The sequence below is a fragment of the Phascolarctos cinereus genome, unplaced genomic scaffold, assembly GCF_003287225.1.
Source record: "Phascolarctos cinereus isolate Bilbo 61053 unplaced genomic scaffold, phaCin_HiC Scaffold_2;HRSCAF=192, whole genome shotgun sequence".
NCBI lineage: Eukaryota > Metazoa > Chordata > Mammalia > Diprotodontia > Phascolarctidae > Phascolarctos > Phascolarctos cinereus.
Genome location: NW_027555625.1, coordinates 308,412,929 through 308,429,898, shown reverse-complemented (window position 1 = coordinate 308,429,898; position 16,970 = coordinate 308,412,929). Strand labels below are relative to the sequence as shown.

Genomic DNA, 16,970 nt, shown 5'->3' with positions numbered 1-16,970 from the left:
CTGGCATTACCATTTTATGAAATGACCCAATCATGTGCACTCCCCTTTCAGTTCAATTCACTTTTTCCTTTTGAACATGGAATGCCTCCTCTACCCACTCTTTTCTAGCTCTCTTCTATTTTTTGTCTTTACCTATTAGGAAGGAAGATCTTTGATAGCAGGGTCCACATTGTTACCTGGTTTTTGCACAATTCCTGTTGCATGTGTGTGAATAATAAATGTGTTATCTTCATTTCTGTCTCTCTTTCACACACACATACATGCACACATACACAAATTTTCTTAAAATAGGGACACTACACAATTTTATTGGCATCAAATTAGAAATAAAAACTCTCAAGCTTTCCCTTCCCCCCTCCTTCACAAACTTCAGGAAGCTTTCATTATTAATCATTTCTATGTTATCTGTACACTGCCTGCCTCTTTATTAATCACCTTTATGACACCTATTGCTATTAATCACAAGGTCCATGTCTGAATATTACCAGTAATTATCTGTGAATGTTCATTACCTGCCAGTCTTAATTATTTGTTTTCCTCTTCAGATACTGACAATTTCTGGTCTTTAACAGGTAGTGGTGAAGAGAGGTGTAGAATGTATGGTTGATACTATATGTGGGATTGCTTTCTATCTTATAGAGGACCTTGAGATTTTGGAAACTCCTCTCCCTCATCTTGGTGTATTGGAAAATATCTAAAATGAGGTTTCTTCAATAACATTCCATATTACAGCTAGGAAAATTACAGTTTTCTCTTGAAACTGATGGGGAAAATACACATAATTGATGACATTTTACTGCACAACCATCATTTCCCCTTCTATTTTTGAGCTCGTTTAAGCTCTTTCACCCTTTAAGGAGTAAATTATTTGTGGCACTAAAGATACTAGGTAGCAATGAAACCTGTGTGTTTTTATGTCAGTTCTTACTGCATACTTGATTTTCCCCCTCAGTGCTAGACTTTCATGACATGGGAATCCCTAAAGACCTTCATTTTTTGCTATTAAACACTAGAGGGTACTAATGGAAGACCCAAGGGAAAACCAAAAGTGTCTGGTCTAAAATGTTTACTAAGAAATTTCTGGCTTGCTATCGAGGACCTGCATCTGACTCCAGAGAGCTATTCAATTTTGGGTTTCAGTCTTCAAGCAGTGATAGCATCATAGGTTAAGAGTTTAATGTGCCTTTTGAAATAACCTTGTCCAAATCACTGTTAGAGAAGTGGGTCTAAGAGTAATAAAACAACCAGGCCTGTACCCAGGGTGTGCTGGTAAAATTTTAACAATGAACTCCCCAAAACCAAAAAAGGGGGAAAAGTATAATAACACACTTCTAAGTTTAATCTGGGTCAGCTAGGTGAAACAGGGGATAGAGTGCTGGGCCTAGAGTCAAATCAGGAGAATCTTCTAAAATGAGTAGCTCTGACCAATTAACCCATTCATTTTTACAGACCACAAGATTGATGCTGAAGAGGGGAAATAGCTTGCCCAAGGTCACAGAGCTAATGTTATCTTGATGTTGTAGGAAAAGAAGCATGCTGTAGTGTCAGAGAGCAATGAATATGGAGTCAGAACACTTGGGCCCAAATCTCAGCTCTTGTATTTAGTATCTGTGACTTTAGGCAAATCACATTACCTTTCTAGGCCTTAGTATTATAATCTCTAAAACATGGAGGTTGTAATATATGATCTTTCAAGTCCCTTTTAGCTCCAAATCCTCCGAGCAATCGACTGATTCTCTATTCCAATCCAGTACTTCTCCCACTGCCAATCTCCCAAGGATTCCATTTATTCCTTCTACAAATATTTATTGAGCTCCTACTAGTTGTTCAACCCAGTCTTAGGTCCTAGGGAGGATACCAAGATGTGGTACCTGCCTTCAAGGGACATGAACATAATAAAACAAATGTAAGTGAATATAAATAGATAGATTCATATGGATTATAAAGTGCTTTCCTCAAAACAGAGCTATAAGGTAGGTGAAGAATCTAAGGGTCAGAAATGGAAAATGACTTACCTATGGGAAATTAGAATTTCAATTCTTATCTTGACTTAAACTTAAAAAATTTGCTTTATATGACAGGGGTTCTTAACTTTTTTTTTGTCATAAATTCCTCAGAATAATATTTTCAAATACATAAAATAAAATATATAGTATTACAAAGGAAATTGATTATATTAAAATATAGTTGCTCTATTAAACAGTAATATTAAAATATAGAATTCTATTAAAATAGATATATTAAGATATAGTTATAAGGGGCAGCTAGGTGGCATAGTGGATAGAGCACTGGCCCTGGAATCAGGAGGACCTGAGTTCAAATTTGGCCTCAGACACATAATACTTCCTAGATATGTGACTGGGCAACTCACTTAACCCTAATTACTTCACTAAGAAAAAAAAAAGATATAGTTATATGAACAAGTTCATCCACTTATTTAAGGTTAAGAACCCTTGCTCTTGACTATGTTGGACTAACCCTCTTTTTAGGCAAATAAAGTATATGCACATTTAAGATTCATGAATGAGATGAGCATCAAGTCACAAGTGAGTATATAACCTACACATGAGATGTTAGAAGGAGGATATAGCAAAGCATCAAACATATAGATAATCATCGAATGGATCTGTGATTTCATCTATGTGGATGTTCTATCCAGTGAAACAAATCAAGAGGCATCTATCCCTGCTCGTATTCTTTACTTGATTCATCTGAAAGAAGCTTCCTTGCCTTATTTGCCAATTGTGCTCTTCTAAGCATCAGAGAGAGCTCCTGAAGCTCATCATGACTGCTACATACTCAGGAAGTGATATCAGTAGTCCGGATCTTCAGACTCCGAAGCCAATCAGGTCTCAAGAGTGGTTTCAACATCCTTTAGGGTCTAACTAGCCTGATGTGATATATTTTGACCATATTCTCTCCTAATTTCATCACAGTAGGTCCATCTGGAAGCTTTCCTCGAATTCATTTAATATCCTCTGAATATCAATAGTGTATTAAAACCGCTTATATTACGTGACCATTACATCATGGTTTTAAATATCATAATTTAATTACTTTAGTTATATCTTATAACATCACTTTTCCTTAGAAATTCTTTGTTTACATTATGTTGAAGCCTGCTTGTGCCCAATATGTGCCTCTCTATTGCCCCTTGGGTAATCTACAATTTCAGTTGCTCAGTGACTGGGGCGTTCTATGATTCAGCCTATAAGGGATAATTATTCAGCATGCCAGAAACAGGAATCTAGACACCTCCCAGTGCCCTTTGGAATTTAGGGATATGAGTTGGTAAGATCTTCTGTACTCCTAGGATAAAGGCACTGGAGAAGTATTGCTACATTACTGTTAGTAATTATTCCAGGGTCTTTGAACTTGTTCTGATATAACCTCAAAGTCACCTTCACATAAATCGAAAAGTGTGCACCTCTGTGCAGTGGGGGAGATGATTCCCCTCCCTCTCAGAACATTCAAATCACCTTTGCATTGCATTTTCTTCTTGTCCGTGTGCTGACTAGTTAATTGAGATGTTAAGGCCCCTAATAGCACTGAGTGGCAATTTTAAACCAGTTTTCTCCATGGACCTGAAAGAGAGCACCATTTGTGAGATGAGGCTGATCCAATTAACTGGGTGAAAACTCAGCAATACATCAGAGATGATGATTTTTTTATGATTGCTTGAACCTTGATATGTTATCTCTAGTATTAAATAGCCACCCACTGTTTAAGCTATATTTTTGTATGTACAAGATTTTTTTTTTCATCCGGTGTCTAAATGTCATGGAGAGGGTGGATTATAATTTTGATAAGTGAAATGAAATGCAAGAAGGGTCTTTGGACATTAGTCATTTGACACTGTTTGTTCTTGCAGATGATTTAAAAAGGCTTAACCCTGATCTTTAAATGTTCCATTGGTTTGTAACCCCTTCAATGTGATTTCATGGTAGGTTGCCCTCCATCCTGTTCACTCTGTCTCATTTCTGTCTTGGGGTCGGCAAGGCTTAAGTACTTGTTCAGCTTTGCTTTTTTGTTTGTTTGTTTTGTTTTTGGTTTTGCTGAGAAGTGGAAAATGTCATTTCTCTTCATTCTTTCATTCATTTATTCATTCTATAAGTTTGAATTAATTGCCTCTTTTCCTTCAGAAGCTTACAAACTAGTGGTTACTGATTAGAATAGAAAACACTATATGTTAAAGCTGAAAGCCATGACTTAGATTTTAGTCATGACCTTCTTTAACTGCTTTCCTTAGAACACAGCATGTTTAGACATAGAACATTAGAGCTAGAAGGAATCTAAATACATAAAATACCAGAACATAGGTAGAGTTAGATGGAACCTTAAGACATAAAATGTTAAAACTTACAGGAATTTTAGGATATGTGCGACATTGACAGAAAGAGTATAGAACAGGATTTTAGAGTTAAAAAGGAGTTCAGAGTTCACTTAGTCAAGCCTCCTTTCATTTTAATGATGAGGAAACTAAAGTTTGCCTCCCCATGAATAACTAATTACTAGAGGAGATAGAACTGTTTATTCTCATTTCTCTATCCCTTAGGATAAGTTGCCTATAAATGGTTTAATATCAGGCAGAGGAATGGGGACACTAGATTATGTGTAATTAATCAGTGGGCTGAATGGTTCCTGAATGATTGAGAGTCAAATCAATTAGTATTATTATCATCCATGATTATCATCATTATATCACTAGTAATTATCAATTGGGGTAGCTAGGTAGTACACTAGATTGAGCACTAGGCCTGGAGTCAGGAAGATCTGAGTTCAAATCCAGCCTCAAACATTTACTAGCTCTGTGACCTTGGGCAAGTCACTTAGTCCCTATTTGCTTCAGTTTCTCATCCATAAAATGGAGACACACTGGAGAAGGAAATGGCAAACCACTTTAGTATTTTTTCCAAGAAAACCCCGTGGACAAAGTCTATGGGATTACATAAAGTTGGACACACGACAGAATAAGTGAACAGCAACAAGAAACACGAGCTAGAAAACTGGGCTCACAGTAGTCAGTGGTTTCTAAGAATGTTCTGTTGTTGCCCAGTACTTTCCCCAAGTTCACTAAGACAAGAGGATATCAAATCATTTCCTGGGATAAAAGCCAGCTTCCTCTTGAAGCTCTCTCAAACACTGGCATACAAACTTTTTAAATTTTTTTTAAAATCTGCTTCTAACTTCCTCTCCCTCCCAAAGAAGATAAATACTTGAGAAACACGGTCCTGAAATGCTAATGTGGTGACTCTCACTTCCTGTCTACTCCTTACCCTGCTCCAGTTTGCATACTCACTGCGGTGGGGCACCCGGTCTGGGGAGGAAAGTTCTGTGCTTTAAGAGTGGTTCCTGCCCAAGAGAATCCACGTTGCCATGTGTTCATACTGCTGCCTCTCCTCCCAGAAAATGCTAGGATGGTCCCTTGGACGGCCGTGGCTCTGATTACAGCCACAACCTTCTTTTCCTGTCTGGACACTGGGAGTTGTCATTCCTGCCTAGAGGTAGGTGTTAGAGGATTCTGTGCTATTATGTGTCACCCTGCCCCCTCTCTCTTGGCTTCTCTATTGTCTTATCTCAGAAAAGAAAGTTGTTCTTTGAAAAACTGTTTAAAACTTTCCAGCGTGGGCACCAAACAGGTGTTTGACATTGGGGAAGAACCTTCTCTCTCTAAGCCTCAGTATCCTCAACTATAAGATGAAGGAGTTGGAATAAATGATCTCTAAGGTCCTTTTAAATTTTAACATTCTATGTTCTAAGCTTCCTTCTATAGCTAAGGCTCTATGAACTTTGATCTAATCTACTTTACAAAACAAAACAAAAACTAGGAACTTCAAAATGTCACAAACATACAGAAGAAGAAAAAATATCTTAACCTTGGTGGGGCTGGCAGTCTGAATCTAGATTTCCCCAGAGGGCTAAAAGTCAGCAACCTAGACTTTGTCTAATTGATGGACCCTCAACCCCATAGGAATCTCAGTAGAAACTCTGAGAGTTGGAGGAAAGTACTATGTCTTCAGAGTTCTGTTGGATTTTTTTCTTCTAGGGGTTTGTTCTTTTAAAGTAGGACCACCTGTCTCAGTGGGGAGTGGGAAGGAGCAGCATCTTCTGTCATCTGATCCAAATTTTGCCACTGGACCCAGATTGCTCCGGAAGGGAATGTGAGGCTGGTGACTTTGCACAGCCTCCCTCACTTAAATCCAATTCACTTGCAAGTCATGGCATCACCTTCCTGATGTCATTGTCCTCTTCGAGAATGAAGGACAAACAACACCTGTCTCAGTTGTGTTTGCCACAAGCTTAACATAAATATATTTTGTTATTGATACCAAGAGGTCCTTTTGTGGCCCTTGCTGCAAGGCTAGATAGACTGTATGAAGTAAAGCCCAGACTCAAACCTGTAATTCTCCCCCTGTCTCTAGCTGTGTTCTCACAGATAAACCAACCAGTTTAAACACAAGACATTTCAGTAGATCCAATGACCATTTTCTTTTAAATAAAACACCCAAGAGCTGGTTTGACAAAATAATTTGGTTTATGAGTAATGTTTGCTTTTATTTTCTGTCCACTGGCTTAACAGGTTACGTTGGAATTATATGCCAAGACTACATTCCTCCTCCAAGGGGTGGTGCTGGGTACTGGGGCTGTGCCTAGAATCTTTTTATGTCAAAACTGGACCAGGCCTTAAGAAACAGAATGTTAGAACACTCATTACAAGATCTAGGAGAGAGATCTTTGACTGATCTTGGCTATTAACCTTTTCTAATAGATTAGTTTATAGAATGGTTATCATAAGAAGGATAACAAGTTTCTCAAATCTTTATAGAGTTTTAGAGTAGAAAAGAAGGATGATAAATAAAAAGGGGGAAAAAAAGATGTTGCTCAGATACTGAATTCTTCCTGCTGAAATTCTCCTCCCCCCCAAAAAAAAATTGCTGGTAGCCAAGTTTCAGACAAGAAGATTAATTGAAACATCTGCTTGGAGCATTCAAGTTTCTGTCATTTCTGAGTGAAAGCTGGTATGGAAGCCCATGGAACATTTAGACTTTCTCCCTGTGGTGGATTATTTGGGTTTCTACAAGAAGAAGGTATGAAAACAGGAGGGAAACATAGGCAAAAGAGATCATAACAACCAGTGTCTGGCATTCTGGGGATTTTTCCTGGCCTTTTTCAAGGCTATCACCATGGTGATTTCTCCCTGGAAAGGAGCAGATTCTAGCTTTAGATTCCAGCTGAGGGTACCACACTGGAACCTGGGAGCCAAGAACAACAGGGACATAGCAAATGGTTAGAGCAGATAAACATTTTCTGTGTATGTGCATCTGGCCATGGATTTTTTTTTCTTTTATGAACATCAGGGCCAAGAAGAGACAAGTGGGAATGATATTACTAAACTTTCACTATTTTGAATCCTAAAGTGTTAGGAAATCTGTTTATACAAAAGTCTATACAAAGGAATAATTTTGCAAGAACAGAATAGGGCTCATAGAATTGATTGTTTTGTCTCTTAATAAACAACAAATTTATATGCGGATCACATATTTAATGTCTGGGGTTTGTTTATTCCCTAGAAAGTACTCTGATTATATTGCGAGTGTCAAAAAGTAAAAGGGTCCCCATGCTCTGCTCCTCAGTGTCTGCTAAAGGTCTACTTTATCCTTATATATCCTAACTGACCCCTTTGCGACACAGGTATATGTTAGGCTGTTCCAAGAATATGCTTCTGAAAAATTTTTAAAAGCGAAATGTCTGATTTTAATCTGATTCTCCTATTGACGTAGTCTATATAAGTAGATATAGGTTCCCATGGAAACAATGTTGGTGTTAGGATAAATAAAACTACGATAAGTCCTTTTTTTCTCAAAAATATCATTGTATATTATAAGAAAAATCATATTTTATGGTAAAATATTAGTAAAACTTACTGAATATTAACGTAAATTGATAAAAAAAGAAGCCTTCACTCACCTAATGCATTATTATTTTACCATGCTTTATGCATATCCACCAACTATCTAGTGAAGTTATAAGTACTGTAAGGTAGGGTGTAGCTGGTGTAAATAGTATTATTCCTCTTTTACAGATGGTGAAATAGAATCAGAGAGCAGAAGTGACTTCCCCCAAATCAGGGGTAATCAATTGAATTGGGATTCAAACTTGGGTCATCTGACCCTGTGTCCACTGAACGTCACTGTGTCTTTGCCTAGGATTGTTTCTGCTAGGCACTATAACTTAAAGGTTGAAAATAAACAAAAACACAGTAACTCATAGGATTTATAGCTGGAATGAACTTTGAAGATAATCTAGTCCCACTTCCTTCATTTTACAGTGGAAGAAACAGGTCTAGAGAAGCAAACTGACTTTTATACATTCATAGAGGCAGTAAGTGCGAAACTAGGGTCTGAACTCAGGTTCTCAGCCTCCAAAGGTAGAACTCTTTCGACTATTCTGCCCTTCTTCCAAAGCCCCTTCAGTTTCTTTAAAGACTCTTCTCTGATTTTCTAAGAAGGGAAAACAAGCAACTCCCTCTGGTTTCTCCAACCCTATTGCCTAGTACCTGGGAGATATTATTGCTTTTTAATAATAACAACAAAAACAGATAACAATAAAGAACATTGCTACAGTTTGTTCCGGTTTATTTGCCTGCATTATTTCATACAATCCTTCTATCAACCCTGAAAGGTAGATAATGTTGCTATTATACAGGGAATTTTGTTACCTTCATTTGACATCTGGGAAACCAAGTTTCAGAGCTGAAGGTCATATAGTTAGCAAGTGGAAGTGTAAGGGCTCAGACCCAAATCTTCTGGTTCCAGAATCCATTGCAATCTCCACTATTCCATATCTCTCCCTTTGGAAAATGCTAGGTTGATCTGGATCAAAGGAGAAGGAAATGTGCCACAGTGGAGGAAATATTTCAGATTGTAATAGAGCAAGAAACAAGGGGATATATAGTATACATCCAGAAATGAACACAGAATTGAAATTGTGGGCAATGAAACCATTTAATTAGTTGCACATAAATGACAATGATTCTGAAGGCAGTAAATTATAGAGCAATGGGACAGTGCATTTCCAGAAATTTAAGCAACAAGTGGAGAGATTATATAATTTCAGAGCTTGCTGGAATCATAGAAAATTGAATATTGGAGCTAGATGCTACCATAGAAAGTATTACCCATATCACAGAATGTTGGAGTTTTGCAGACTCTTAGTACAATGAATTTTAGAGATGAAAAAGGGATCTTAGCTATCATCTAATTCATTCCTATTTTATTTAAGAGAGAAGAAAATTGAGGGCTAGAAATGTGTTGCACAAGGTCACATAGTGAGCTCATAGTGTCAGAGCTGAAACTAGATAAAGCCCAGCCCAGGCCAAGACTCCTTACATCTTACCAGGATAATGATCAAAATAAAGGTCAAAGGCCATGATCTTTATCCCATAGTAGAATTGCATTTATAGAACATAGACTGTAAAATAAAACGGTAAGCATGTAATGTAAATATAAATATTAGTAGCAGTACTACCACCAATAAAAAACCCTAACATTTCTATGATGATATAAAATAACATTTTTGAGGCATTTATTCCAAGTATTACCATCCTCAATTAACAAAGAAAAAAGTGAGGCCCCAAAATATGAAGTGCTTTGTTTCAGGTCACAGAGCTTCTCTGCTGGAGAGTCAAGAACAGAATTCATATCTCTTCGCTTACAGCTTTATGCGTGACACATAGAGTTTATTCAAAATTGAAAAAAAAATTACATAAGGCCTTAATAAAAAATACTAGATATGAATGTTAGGAAAAGGATCTTTCCAATTTTAAACTTCTTAGGCTCTTTAAGAGATACCATGGTTTAGTGGAAAGGATGCTAAATTTGATGAGAAAAGATCAAGATTTGAAACCAGATACTGCTGCTTATGAAGTGTCTGACCTTGAGTATGTGATTTGATCTTTTTGAGCTTCAGTTTTCTCATTGGTAAAGTGAGGGAAATAATTTTTGCATCACTCACCACCTCAGGATGCTAAGAAGAAAGTGATTTAAAAATGTTCATTAAAAAATGAAGTAAAAAAAAAGTTCCAACTTTTCATTTAGATCCTGAAAGAAAGACAATCATAAGCTAGTTACAAATATCTAGATGAGTTTATGGACATTCAATTTAATATTTACCACCTACCCATAGCTGGGTATGTCATAGGTGATAGAAGATGGCACATGGTCCCCTGCTTCAGGTTTGGCTGAGTGGGTATAAGGAAAGCAGTCAGTGATTATTCCATGTAATGATTATTCCATATAATAAACAGTGGTTTATCTGTGAATGATATAGGTTTTTCCAAGCATTGAATACCAATGCACAGACCGAAATTTCTCTGAAGTCCCAATGGATATACCTTCATCCACCCAGAACTTGGACCTGAGCTTCAACCCACTGAGGTCTTTGGCTCCAAGAAGTTTTTCCAGGATCACTGGACTGATAATTCTTGACTTGTCCAGGTAATGAGGCCTTATTTATTCTCATTATTTCTAGAGACCACTCTTTGAAGTGAGACTTCCAAATCCTGACTTTAACTTATTAATTGATTAAGGTTCATTCTCTTCCTTCCTTCCTTCCTTCCTTCCTTCCTTCCTTCCTTCCTTCCTTCCTTCCTTCCTTCCTTCCTTCCTTCCTTCCTTCCTACCTTTTCTTTCTTTTTCTCTTTCTTTCTTTCATGATAGAGGCAACTATGGTATGGTAGAAAGAGCTACAGAGTTAAAAAATAGAGGGTTGAATCTTTACTTTGCTACTAACTCTTCATATGATCACAAACAAGTCATTTAGCCTCCTGATCATAGTTTCCTCATCCGCAAAATTAGTGAATTGGACTGGATGGTTTGCAAATTCCTTCCAGCTTAAAGCCTATGTATCTTTTCTTCCCTAGGCCCTGTGAGGGACAGAAAGATGAATGAAATTCCTTTCTCTCAGAACATTTTATTCTACTTGGATGATAAAATGTGCAGAAAAATAAGTATAATAAAAAAGAATATGCTAATAAATAGTGTGAATAGGAAGATATAACTTTCTGTTGAACTGAGCATTGAAGGACGTATATAATTTTGAAGTAAAGATTATTAATAATAGTGTTAATACTATGATTATGATGATATGACTTTCATCTTCTTATACTGCTTCAAAGTTTGCAAAGTACTTTCTTTATATCACCCCCTGGGAAGCAAATAGTACAAAATATTTTCCCCGTTTTGAAGATGAAGAAATTGATTAAGAGATGAAATGACTTATCCAAGATCATATAGTTAGTAATTATCTGGTGCAGGATTCAAATAGGGCAGTGAGAGGAGAAGAGGGAATTCTTCTAGGTAATGAGAATAGAGTGAGATAAGAAGCTACAAGTCAAATTGAAGGAATATCAGTCACGTTTGAGTGAAGAGCTTGTGTAAGGGAGTAGTATAAGATATAGTTTGCATTCCTACAGACCTTTAGATTTTATAATGTGCTCTGCACATAATAAATCATTGAGTATTATTAACTTGATTTTACGGATAAGGAAACTGATGCTAAGAGGGATGAAATGACTTGTCAATAGAATCACTAAGTATTGCAGCCAAATTTGTATCCAAGTCTCCTTAGATATCCTTTAGAGTTCATTTAACATAGTTTCCTCATTTTACACAGAAAGGAAATGAGGGCCATAGCAGTATAGTGGTTTGTCAAAGTTTAAATATGAAGATGGTGGCAGAGATAGAATGCAAATCAAGTTTCTCTCAGCTCTCAGTCCAATATTCCTACTGCTATGCCATTTTATAATTTGGAGACTGATTGGGAGATGCATTGAAAAACAGTCTAATGAAGTTGTATTTTACAGCTCCATTTTGTTAAGAAAGAGGCTTTACATTTTGGTGAGAACCTGGCAATAAACTAGTTATAGGCTCTTTGAAGTGGGGAAAACTTTAAATCAAAATATGTCAGAATTGAAAGGACCTCAGAATTCAGAATACTGGTATTACCAGTAATAACAATTAGCACTTTAAGCTTTGTGAGGCTCCTTACAAATGTTATCACACTTAATCATCAAAACAACCCTAGAAAGTAGGTGCTACCATCATCCCCATTTTACAGATGAAGCAATTGAATTAGACAGAAATTCAGTGATTTACCCAGGTCACAAATCTATTAAGCATGTGAGGATGGATTTGAATTCAGGTCTTCCTGAGTCCAAGTCCAATGCTCTATCCACTGCACTACCAAGCCTCCAGCTAGTAGAAGGTAACTTAGAACCTTGAATATCAAAGATTAAAAAAATACCTTTAAACTCAGAACAACAGGGCTGAAAAGGACCTTAGAATTTGAATACTTTTATGAATGACTGAGGATCATCTAAAATTTCTCATTATACAGAGAAAGAGACTTAGGACACAACAAAGTCTTATCCACTGCTGTGTGTCTATGGCCTGGAACAAGAAGGTTCACATCTATCTCTGTTTCTTGACCAGAGTCATCAGTCACCAGCCATTCCATGTTTCAGCTTCTAGTACCACAACACTGAATTCTGTTTAGACCTCAAGTGAATTTTTTTTCTAACTCTGTATGCCTGGTGTGATAATTGTGTGTTTGTCTGTACTGCCAGTGTGATAATACTATGTCTGCTCATGCATCTGATTTAATAATGCCATGCCAGCAATATCTGCCTGTTTGATCTCTCTGCTGGGGCATATTCACCTGGTAAATCACATCTGTATGGGCAGCTGGGTTTGTAGGATTTGGTCCTGGAATTTTCCTCAATACAAACAATGTCTCTATACCCCTCTTCTTTGTAGATGTGATATTCAAAAGATTGAAGATGACACTTATCAGGGCTTGTATAATCTCTCCACTTTGATCCTGACGGGAAACCCAATCCAGAGTCTGGGTCTCAGAGCCTTCTATGGCCTGCCAAAGTTACAGAAGCTGGTTGTTGTAGAAACAAATCTTGTGTCCCTGGAGGACTTCCCCATTGGACATCTTGTGACCCTGCAGGAGCTATATCTGGGACATAATTTCATCAGTTCTCTCCAGTTACCCAGTTATTTTGCCAGCTTCAGCTCCCTGCAGCATCTGGACCTTCACTTGAATCAGATAAAAAATATATCTGATGGAGATTTAGAGCCAATAAAACTGAATTCAAATCTCACCCTAGACCTTTCCCAGAATCCTATTCAATATATCCAACCGGGTATCTTGAAGGGGATTCACTTATCGGGACTAATTCTGAGAGGAAGTTTTCACAGTTCGACAATCATGGATGCTTGTCTTAAAGGAATGACTGGCTTACAAGTTGATAAGCTGGTCCTTGGAGACTACAAAAATGAAATCCGCTTGGGCAGCTTTGAAAGCAACACCCTAGATGGGTTGTGTGAGGTGGACATTAGTGAATTTTGGATGGTTGCCCCCTCTGAATTCCCTTCTGATAGTAACGGATTTTTCAAATGTTTAGTCAATATTTCTATTTTCCATCTAGTTATGGCTCCCATAGAGGAGCTGACTAACCTACCAACATTTCCTAAACTGTTCTCCTTGGTATTAACTGAATGCAACTTTGACATACTGCCTATCTTGCCATCTACCTCTCTCCCCTCCCTTAAAGAACTCCGGATTACTCGCCACAAAGATCTCACCACTTTGTCTAATTTGGAACTCCCCAATCTGGAGCTTCTGGACCTCAGCCAAAATTCTCTGACTGTTTTGTCCTGCTGTTCTGATAATACATTTGGCACAACCAAGCTGAAATATTTGAACCTGAGTTATAATGCCCACATCAAGTTTTCTAAGAACTTCATGGGTCTTGAGAACCTAGAATCTCTGGACCTTCAACATTGCAAACTGAAGGATCAGAATAATTTACCTCTCTTTTTCTCACTCACAAATCTTCAGTATCTGGATATTTCCTACACAGACACTCATGTCAAATCAAAACACATGTTCACAGGTCTGAGCAATCTCAGACATCTGAAAATGGCTGGCAACTCTTTTCAGGACAACATCTTACATGACATCTTCAAGAACCTGAGTGAGCTTGTCTCACTAAATATTTCCTACTGTCACTTAGAACGAGTACTCCAAGAAGCAATGGAGTCCCTCCATCAACTCCAGGTGTTGGATATTAGCCATAACAACCTCCAGACTTTTGATCCACTCATATGCATGCCTCTTTGGAACCTCCAAGTCCTAAACTGCAGTTTCAATAGCTTAACAGCCCTGGATGGACAGAATTTAGAGGCACTGCCAGGGACCCTGGTTTCTATTGATCTTTCTGGAAACCCCTTTGACTGTGTCTGTGACCATCAAATCTTCTTTCAATGGGTCAAAGAGCATATACATCTCTTGAATAGATCTAACCCAATGACTTGCCAGAACCCTTCTCATATGAAAGATGTCTCTGTGCTGTTATTTGACAATATAACCTGTCAGATGAAAAATACCATCATTGCTATGTCTGTTTTGGGCATAATGGTGGTAATTTTGGTACTAGCCTTGGTCTATAAGTTCTATTTCCACCTGATGCTGCTTGTTGGCTGCAAAAAAATTGGTGGAGGGGAAAGCACTTACGATGCCTTTGTTATCTATTCCAGTCAAGATGAGGAGTGGGTGAGGAAGGAATTGGTGAAAAACCTTGAAGAGGGTGTTCCCTCATTCCAACTCTGCCTCCACTACCGAGACTTTATCCCTGGTGTGGCTATTGCTGCCAACATTATCCAGGAAGGTTTCCACAAGAGCCGGAAAGTCATTGTTGTAATCTCCAAGCACTTTATCCAGAGCCGCTGGTGCAAGTTTGAGTATGAAATTGCCCAGACGTGGCAGTTTCTGAGTAGCCAGGCAGGTATCATCTTCATCATGCTACAGAAAGTGGAGAAGTCACTGCTACGGCAACAGGTGGAACTCTACCGTCTGCTACGTCGAAACACCTATTTGGAATGGGAGGACACTAGTCTGGGTAGACATGTATTCTGGAGAAGGCTGAGAAAAGCATTGCTAGACGGCAGAACAAAGAGTCATAACAAAGTAGCTGAACAGGGCACCAGGTAGCCAGAGTTAGCCACTTACAGCTGAAAAGAAAAGAAAGAAGCATAAGCCATTTTCTTTTCCATAAATGTATCTATGTCTTGCCTTCCATTACTATAATTCAATGTAACACTGAGTCTCACAGATGTTAGAGTAGGAAGGGGCAATGGACACTATGTAGTTCAATCCTTCCATTGTACAGACAAAAAAAAAATAGACCAAGTTTGTATTTTAAATACAAGTATTCCAAACAATTCAAGATATTTAACATTGAGATGGAAGTTTCTTGATGTTCAGTCACTTTTCAGTAATATCTAACTCTTTGTGACCCCATTTAGGATTTTCTTGGCAAAGATACTGGAGTAGTTTGCCATTTCCTTCCCCAGCTCATTTTACAGATGAGGAAACTGAGGCAAATGGGGTTAAGTGACTTGCCCAGGATCACATGGCTAGTAAGTGTCCGAGGCCAGATTTGAACTCAGGCCTCCCTAATACTAACACCAGCACTCTATCCACTGTGCCACATGAGAAATTAATTAGGAAACAGATCTGGCTTTTGGCACCAGCTCTGCCAAAAATTAACTTGAGCTTTTGAACATGCTATTTCTCTCCTATGAATTGGTTAACTCTTTTGTAAAATGAGATTTTTAGTTCCTCTCCATATTTCAAGATCTGTGGCTATTTTTGCTACATTGAAATATAATCTCAAATATTTCAGCTAATTCAAGCATTCTTTTTTTTTATTTCTAAAAACAGTTGCACAAAGAATAAGAGACAATGTCCAATCTAGATTTCAATTTTGGAAAAAAGAAAAATATATTCTGGAAGTAAATGCATTCTTAAAAAAATAAATTTGAAGTGTATACTCTGTGCTATAGAAATCATTACTAAGTCATTATATCCCTTTTGTAGCATTAAAATTGTTTGGATGGAATAATGATTCTTGATTTTAGTTAGAAAGCATTCTAGTTAAAATTGGCATAATCTATATATCATATTTTCTAGAGGCAGGGGATTGAATCACTTGACTTCTAGAGTTTTCCTTCTTTCTGAGATTCTCAAAGTACAATGGAGAATGCAAATTTGTTTGCTACTTATTGTGTGATCTTAAATGTCACTTTAACTTTCTGGGACTTACTTTCTTCATCTGTAAAATGAGAAGAACCCTTTGTAAAGTGAGGAGAGTGGATAATCTATAAGGTCAAATCAAGCTCTGTATTTTTCTCCTGTATCTGTGGAAGAAGCACAAAATTTGGAGTCAAAGGACCTGTGTTCAAATTGCAGCGCTGTCACTTACTTTATGATGTTAGTCAAGTAATATAACTTCTCTGAGCTTTGGTTTCATCATCTATAAAATTAGAAGTTGTATTAGATTTAGGCTCTTTAATATTTTTGCATGTGTTGAGGACACCTTTGGCAATCTGGTAGAACTAAAGACTTATTTTCAGAATAATATTTGTTTAAAAAAAAGCACAAAATTATAAAGGAAACTAATTATATTAAAATAAAGACATATTTTCTCAACCTATGTTCATGAACCCTAAAATGTATATTTAATAATAAATTTATTATTTGTTTTTAGCATTCTTTTCTTTTTAAATTTTTAGTTTTAAATTCTCTCCCTCTCTTGAGCCCCTCCTTCATCCACTGAGAAGGCAAGCAAAATGATATGAATTATATATGTTGAATCATTCAAAAATATTTCCACATTCACCATATGTTAACAACAACAACAACAAATAAAGAAAGTAAGAAATTTATACTCCAGTGTTCACTCAGAGCTCATCAGTTCTTTCTTGGGAGGAGGAGAGTATTTTTTCATCATAAGTCCTTTGGAATTGTCTTGGATTATTGTATTGTTCAGAGCAGCCAAGTCTTTCATAGTTAATCATCATTATCACATTGCTGTTACTGTGCACAATGATCTCTTGGTT

At 37.3% G+C, this 16,970-nt stretch overlaps 1 protein-coding gene across 1 annotated transcript; it reads left to right on the top strand.

Annotated features, from left to right (window-relative positions):
* Window positions 1-5,206: 5,206 nt before the first annotated feature.
* Window positions 5,207-16,617, top strand: TLR4 (toll like receptor 4). The gene is made up of 3 exons (XM_020990604.2): window positions 5,207-5,504; window positions 10,330-10,496; window positions 12,816-16,617. Exons 1-3 carry the CDS (start codon window positions 5,418-5,420, stop codon window positions 15,058-15,060), a joined length of 2,499 nt encoding a protein of 832 aa, XP_020846263.1. The 5' UTR covers window positions 5,207-5,417; the 3' UTR covers window positions 15,061-16,617.
* The last annotated feature ends 353 nt before the right edge of the window (window positions 16,618-16,970 follow it).

Bases quoted from the DNA above. Each gene is read 5' to 3' on its own strand.
- TLR4 (XM_020990604.2), top strand. From the start codon at position 5,418: ATGGTCCCTTGGACGGCCGTGGCTCTGATTACAGCCACAACCTTCTTT. The intron at 5,505-10,329 runs GTAGGTGTTAGA...TGAATGATATAG, and splicing joins GTTGTCATTCCTGCCTAGAG to GTTTTTCCAAGCATTGAATA. The intron at 10,497-12,815 runs GTAATGAGGCCT...TCTTCTTTGTAG, and splicing joins ATAATTCTTGACTTGTCCAG to ATGTGATATTCAAAAGATTG.